This window comes from Solanum lycopersicum, chromosome 12 (genome assembly GCF_036512215.1).
Source record: "Solanum lycopersicum chromosome 12, SLM_r2.1".
NCBI lineage: Eukaryota > Viridiplantae > Streptophyta > Magnoliopsida > Solanales > Solanaceae > Solanum > Solanum lycopersicum.
This window is the reverse complement of record NC_090811.1, coordinates 7,895,615-7,903,621: the sequence shown is the minus strand read 5'-3', so window position 1 is coordinate 7,903,621 and position 8,007 is coordinate 7,895,615. Positions and strand designations below refer to the sequence as shown.

The window sequence follows — 8,007 nt, the reverse complement described above, 5'->3', positions numbered from 1 at the left end:
TTTTTACCCTTTATTAAAATTTTTTATAATAAATAAAATTGTTAATTATAATTTACTTATATAATTAAATTTCTAGTATTTAATACTCCTTCCATCCCTTTTTATGTGGGAATCTTTCCTTTTTAGTTTGTACGAAAAAAAATGTCACCTTACTATAATTTGAAAGGGATAAGGCACAAGTACCCCCCTTGACCATGACCGAAATCCCAGATACACACCTTAACTAAAATAAGGTGCTATTACCCCCCCCCCCCCCAAAAAAAAATAATATTTTTAATTTTGTACACCTTGACATTGGGTTCTCCGCCACGGCCATAATATAGAAGCCCGACACTTTTTGTCTTTTATAATAGGAAGTTGTAGACATTTATGAGGACTTAACTTCCAAGAACACCATATCAAACAAAAAGTCTCAGTTTTGTAGATTTCTACCTCTTGGTCATTCCTCCCACCCCCACCCCCCCACCCCCCGCTGCCGCATAACAATTCGTCACTACCATCAATGTCTCAATTAAGGCAGAATAGGCATTATCGGGTGAAAGAGGGATCACCATATTCGTACCAATTCATCCCTCCTCCTCTGCTGTCGAGAAATCCATATATGTTGCCGCCACCGCCTGATTCCTTGTATCCACATCCTCCTCCTCCTTCATCTTCTCCTCCACCTTCTCCAACACCGTTCCTACCTCCACCCCATTATCCTTCATCTTTTTCTCAACCGTCTCAGCCACTGTTCTCTCCGCTGATAAATCAATATCTACCTCTGTCACCTCCTCCACTTTCTCAGCCACGATTCTATTCGCTTCAATTAGCAATTGCACCACATGAGTATTTCCTTTGGGTTATTAACCTCGACAAAGCATTAAAAACTTGGAGAAAGTCATTTAACCATTAATTTGCCCGGTGATTTATATGTATCACAAATATTTTTGTCCAAATTGTTGTAGGTTTCTGAACCAGTATTTGGAGCACTATTGAAATCCGCAAGCACAACCAGGTCTTTATACTTAGAAACATAGCATTACGTGTTCATGTTATTTCCAGCACCAAAAGATTGATATGATCTAATGACTCCATGAATTTTTTAATAAAAGAAAAGAGAAAAGTGTCACAACAATTACCAATTTATTACCACTCCCATTATTGTTGTCTTCTTTTGATAAAGAACGTTATTTTATTGACTAGAAAGAGAGAAAAAGAATACATGTATACAAGAGATGGTAAGAAAAGATAGTAATGCCAAATGGGTACTAGATTGCTATCTTTTCTTACGATCTCGTATAAATGAATTCTCTTGCTCTCTTTCTAGTTAATGAACATTTCTTTTCAAAATAAGACGGCAGTAGCACGAGTGGTAATAAAGTAGTGATTGCTTGTGACACTTTTCTCTTTTATCTTATAAAAAAACTCATAGTTTCATTAGATCATAACAATCTCTTAGTACTGCAGATAACATGAACAAGTAATGTTATTTGCTAGGTATAAAGACCAGGTTGTGCTTGCGAATTCCGATGGTGCTCCAACTATTGGTTCAAAAACCTATAAAAAGTTGGATAAAACTGTTCGTGATGCATATGAATCGCAAGTGAAATTATGGGTCAAGTGCCTTTCTCCAAGTTCGTAGTGTTTTTTTTCAAGTTATTAAGCCAAAGGAAAGATTCCTTTGGTGCAATTGCTAATTGAAGCAGATAGAATCATGGTTGAGAAGGTGGAGGAGGGGGCAAAGGCAGATACCGATTTATTAGGGGAGAGAACAATGGCTGAGACGGTTGAGAAAAAAACATAGGAGCATGGAGGTAGGCACGGTTTCGGAGAAGGTGGATGAAGAGACGAAGGAGGAGGATGTGGATACAAGGAACTCGGCGGAGGCAGCGACAGATATGGATATCTCGACAGTGTAGGATGAGCGATGTATTGTAAGCAATATGGCGATCCCTCTTTCACCCGATAACCCCAATTCTACCGGAATTGAGACATCGATGGTGGTGGCAAATTGCTACACGATGGCGATGGCAGGGAATGGTTTAGAGGTAGAAGTCTATAAGTCCACACTTTTTGTTAGATATGATTTTCTTTGAGTTGAGTCCCTATAAGTGTCTGTGGCTTTCTACTATATCAAACAAAAAGTGTGGGCTTCTAGGCTTTTACGTCTAAGGCATTCTCTCCTCTATATCACTTGACATTAGGTTTCTCTGCCACAACCATCACAGCATAATTTTTGCCAACATCAATGATGTCTCAATTCACGCAAAATTTGGGTTACCAGTGAATGAAGGATCGTCATATTTGTACCAATACATTTCTCCTCTTCCGCTGTGGAGAAATGCATATTCACCACTTTGTCAGAATTAAAAACTGTTTGGAAATTACGTGCTCTATTTTTTTGTTGGATATTGGGTTTGAAATACCCAATTCTTGATTTTGAGAATGCAAATGTACCATTCTTGATTCGATTCCAACAATGGAAAGCAACTAGACAATTTATAATTGATTAATGAATGATTTCACCTAATAACTCGAAAATCTGTTTGATAAATTTTTTTATTCTAAAAAAGAGAGTTAATCACAATCAAATTTTAAACCCTACTAATTTGATGAAAAAATATTTAAGAAAGGCCTATGACATGGTAACCTGGGAATTTGTGGAGTAAGCACTCATTGGATATGAATTTCCTAAAAGCTTTACAGAGTTGGTAATGATATGTGAAGGGAATGAATTTTTTGCTGGCAAGAGAGGTTTACGACAAGGGGATCCAATGAATCCTCTCTTGTTTGTCCTAGTAACGGAGTATTTATCGACGGTCTTAAAGTGCATGAATTACCTGGCTTTTATTTTCATCTGATGTGTAAGCATCTTAAGTTGACTCATTTAATCTTTGTCGATGATCTAAATCACTTGAAAAGGTGACACTAGTTCTGTGGCTAGAGTGATGGAAACTTTAACTTATTTTAGTGAAGTAACGAGTTTGTGGCTAATGTAGATAAATTTGACCTGTTTGTAGCTAGCGTAGACGATAGGAACTTGTGGACAACTGTTAGAATTGACTGGATTCACTCTAAGACATCTTCCAATGATATATCTTGGGCTTTTCCTGTCATCCAAAAAGTTCAAGAGAGTGGATTCCCAAATTCTAATAGAAAGATCACTAGCCGAATTAAAACTTGTTATATCTCACACCAGTATAATTCAAATTGTGACTACTGTTTTGCTCTTATACATAGTTTATAGGGGTTTGTGTTCATTCAGCCCAAAGTATTCTACAGGAGGTTGATAGAATTTGTAGGAATTATCTTTGGGGGAGTAATTAAGAGAGGAGGAAAGTGTCGCATGGGAGAAGATTTGTTGTCCACATGAGCTTGGAGGGTTGCAATAATTGGAATGTTGCATCAGTAGGCAAATTGTTATAGCAGTTATCAGAAAAACAGAATACGTTGTAGGTTTAATGGGTACATGAGATCTATATATGGAATGATGATTCCATTTGGGAAAATATATATTCTTCCTCTAGATTGCAGTTTGTCCTGGAAAAAGTTAAATATACTGTCGAACAACAAGAGGACTGGTATTTACAAGGGGGTATAATCTAACTCATTCTGGCCAATATTCAATCTCTGCCAGCTAAAATGCAATGAAAGGGTTAATTGAACAAGCTAAAGATAGCTGATCTTATTTGGACGTCTGTGCCAAGGCATCGAATTATAATGTGATTAGCTGTAACGACCTGTTTAGTCATTTTGAGCAGCAGATTTTATTCTGGAAAAATAGGCTGAGGCGACGGACCCAACGACGGACAGTCATGGGCACGACGGACCGTCGCGGGGTCTCGTTTCAAAACACTTAGAAAATCTGAAATTGGGTACTGAAAATCGACTCTCTGAACTTCGTAACGGAGTGGCAGGACGGACCGTCACAGGCCATTCACCCAAAATCAAGTTTTTGAACTATGCGACGGATAGCAGGACGGACCGTCGCAAGCGCGACGGCCCGTCACAGTTTGCATAATCCCACTTGGAGTCGGATTTCTTGTTAAGTTTTAAGGGACGTTTTTTACTATTCTTGCCTTAATTATAAAGTTCGTGGGTTTATATTAATAACTCAAATTCTTGGGGGTTAAAAGAGGTAACCCTAAGTTAATTAGTGGGGTATTATTGCTATCTTTTATTCTTAATTATATACTAATTAGGGTAAAAGAAAGAGGGTTTGAATAAGAAAATAGAAAGAACAAGGGAGAGAGAGAAACGATCGAGAAGAAGAGGAAAACACCAAGCTTTGAGGATTAACTTGCTTGATTTCAATTCTTCGGTGGAGGTAGGTTATGGTTTCATGCTATTCGTAGTAGACTCTCAATAGCGAATGATATGTATTGGTAGTATTGTAAACCGGTCTATAGGCTTAATTGTATGCTTGCATGAATATGATTATGTGATTGTGATAAAACAAGCATGATGAAAACTATTGAATCCCAAATCTTGAAAGAAACTTAAATATACATTATTAATGATGATGCCTTGGTATAAAAGAAGGCTTGATGAATTAAAGTAATGGGATTGATGATGCCTTGGTATAGAGAAGGCTTGATGAATTTATAGAATGATATTAGTGGATCGGAGTGTCACGTTCCGACACATAGTATTAGTGGATCGGAGTGTCACGTTCCGACACATAGAATTAGGGGATCGGAGTGTCACGTTCCGACACATAGAATTAGGGGATCGGAGTGTCACGTACCGACACATGTAGGGGATCAGAGTGTCACGTACCGACACATGTAGGGGATCGGAGTGTCACGTTTCGACACATGTAGGGGATCGGAGTGTCACGTACCGACACATGTAGGGGATCGGAGTGTCACGTTCCGACACATAGAATTAGGGGATCGGAGTGTCACGTACCGACACATAGTAGTAGGGGATCGGAGTGTCACGTACCGACACAAGAGGAGGAAAGATAATGAATCTTGAAAGATTATAATATACTCAACTTAATAAAACTTAATTCCCAAATGAGTATGGTGTTGAGGCTTGAGCCCTCATGGATGAACTTGATGGTACTTATTGATGATTATAGTACTTGTTGTTGCTACATGTTGAGTTTTATAGTTGATTTACGATAGTATTTGATATATACTGTTCCCTATTTTGAGTTGGCCGATGATATCTACTCAGTACCCGTGTTTTGTACTGACCCCTACTTTTATGTTTTTCTTCTTGTTATTTGTGGAGTGCAGCAAACGTGCCGTCATCTTCGACTCAACAGTAACTCAAGCCAGTCTTCGTCACACCGGATCTTCAGGGTGAGCTAACGCTTCTAGCTTGGACTGGGTATTCTTCTTCAAGTCTTGATGCCTTGAACTTCCGGCATGGACTAGCTTCTTATGTATTTTTAGCTTTTAGATACTCTTAGTTTAGTAATTTAAAGGTAGATGTTCTTGTGATGATGACTTCCAGATTCTGGGGATAATGATAAGTTTTTGAGTTATAGAAGTTGATTATTTATTTTTACTTATGAGTTTAAGTCTTCCGCATTACTTTCTGTTTATATTGAAGTGTTAAGGTTAGATTGGTTGGTTCGCTCACATAGGAGGGTAAGTGTGGGTGCCAGCCGCGGCCCGGATTTGGGTCGTGACAAACTTGGTATCAGAGCATTAGGTTCGTTGGTCTCATCACACAAGAACAGATCTAGTAGAGTCTTAAGGAATGGTAGGGGGACGCCTTTACTTTTCCTTGAGAGGCTATAAGACTTTAGGAAAATTTCACTCTTTCATTCTTTCTTTCATGCTACTACTTGAGTCCAATTGGTATCTGACCATCTTAACTCTCTTTCGCAGATGGTTAGAACTAGAGCAACGAATACGCCAACACCAACACCGGCCAGACAAGAAACAACTGAGCCAGCCACTGGGGCTGTGGCTCGAGAAAGAACAGCGGCAAGGGGCCGTGGTAGAGGTCATGGGAGGACGTCCTCTAGAGGAAGAGGACGAGCACCGAGCCCATCTGGTACTAGGGCGGTGACTCCTCCACCGACTGAGGAGGTAATAAGAGAAGGGGAGGATGGGGAAACTGAACAAGTGCAGAATGAGGGATTGCCACCCCAACCTACCCCAGAGATGATCAATCAGGTTCTGGCTTATCTTAGCGGGTTATCTGATCAGGGCCAGACACCCCCAGTGTTTTCTGCACCAGTACCTCAGGCTCCGGAGGTACAACATGCGGCTTTTATGGCTCCCCGCATGGATGTTCCATTGGAAATAGGCACGTTTCCACGTCTGACTACTCGGCCTATAATGACAAATGATCAGCATGAACTTTTCAGTAAGTTCTTGAAATTGAAACCTCCAGTCTTCAAGGGTGCGGAATCTGAGGATGCTTACGATTTTCTGGTTGACTGTCATGAGCTACTACGCAAGATGGGTATAGTAGAACGGTTTGGTGTTGAGTTAGTGAGTTATCCGTTTCAAGGGAACGCCAAAATGTGGTGGCGGTCACATATTGAGTGTCAACCAATAGAGGCACCACCTATGACTTGGGCCTCATTCTCTAGCTTGTTTATGGAGAAGTATATCCCCCAAACTTTGAGGGATGGGAAAAGGGATGAGTTCTTGAGCCTAGAGAAAGGTAGGATGTCGGTCAATGCATATGAGGCTAAGTTTCGTGCATTATCCCGGTATGCCACCCAACTGTGTTTCAGTCCACAAGAGCAAATTCGCCGGTTTGTGAAGGGGTTGAGGTCAGAATTGCGGATTTCAGCCTTACAGATAGCGGCAACGGCAAAATCCTTCAAGGAGGTGGTAGACTTTGTGATAGAAGTGGAAGGAGTGAAGCCAGACGAGTTCACCACAACATCGACATCAAAAAGGTTTCGAAAGGGAGGTGAGTTTAAAGGTGCTTGTGTCTTCTCTAAGATTGACTTGAGATCCGGTTATCATCAATTGAAAATACGGGCAACGGATGTGCCAAAGAATGCTTTTCGAACGAGGTATGGGCATTACGAATTTGTAGTGATGTCCTTTGGTCTTACGAATGCCCCTGCTGCGTTCATGAGCTTGATGAACGGGATTTTTAAGACATATTGGGACCTCTTCGTGATCGTATTTATTGATGATATATTGGTATACTCAAAGAGCAAGAAGGAACATGAAGAGCATTTGAGAATGGTAATGGAAATGTTGAGGGAGAAAAAGCTTTATGCCAAGTTCTCTAAGTGTGAGTTTTGGCTAGATGCAGTGTCCTTCTTGGGGCACGTGGTTTCTAAGGATGGAGTGATGGTGGATCCTTCTAAGATTGAGACAGTGAAGAATTGGGTAAGACCGACTAGTGTGCCAGAAATAAGGAGCTTTGTTGGGTTAGCTAGCTACTACCGCCAATTCGTCAAGGGATTCTCTTCTATTGCTTCCCAATTGACGAACTTGACTAAGCAGAATGTTCCATTTGTATGGTCGGACGAATGTGAGGAAAGCTTTCAGAAGCTCAAGACTTTGTTGACTACCGCACCTATCCTTACCTTGCCAGTAGAGGGTAAGAACTTCATTGTTTATTGTGATGCATCCTATTCTGGTTTGGGCGCAGTACTAATGCAAGAGAAGAGTGTGATTGCTTATGCTTCAAGGCAATTAAAGGTGCATGAACGTAACTATCCAACTCATGATTTGGAATTGGCTGCGGTAGTGTTTGCATTAAAGCAATGGAGACACTACTTATATGGGGTTAAGTGTGAGATCTATACAGATCATCGTAGCCTACAGTATGTCTTTACTCAGAAAGATTTGAACTTGAGACAGAGGAGATGGATGGAGCTACTAAAGGACTACGATATCACTATCTTGTATCATCCGGGAAAGGCGAATGCTGTAGCGGATGCTTTAAGTAGAAAGGTGAAAAGCATGGGAAGTCTAGCTCACTTGCAAGCTTCTAGACGCCCATTGGCTAGAGAGGTTCAGACTCTTGCTAATGACTTGATGAGATTAGAAGTAAATGAGAAGGGAGGATTGTTGGCTTCTGTGGAGGCAA

General features: G+C 40.4%; 1 protein-coding gene across 1 annotated transcript in view; it reads right to left on the bottom strand.

The window, feature by feature from the left end:
• Positions 1-566: 566 nt before the first annotated feature.
• The window catches only part of LOC101254064 (mitogen-activated protein kinase kinase kinase 20-like), a 28,323-nt gene continuing 20,882 nt past the window's right edge, over positions 567-8,007 (bottom strand). Inside the window, exon 4 of the mRNA XM_069291883.1 lies at positions 567-795. Coding sequence (XP_069147984.1) covers positions 567-795 — 229 coding nt within the window. The remainder of the gene's footprint in view (positions 796-8,007) is intronic.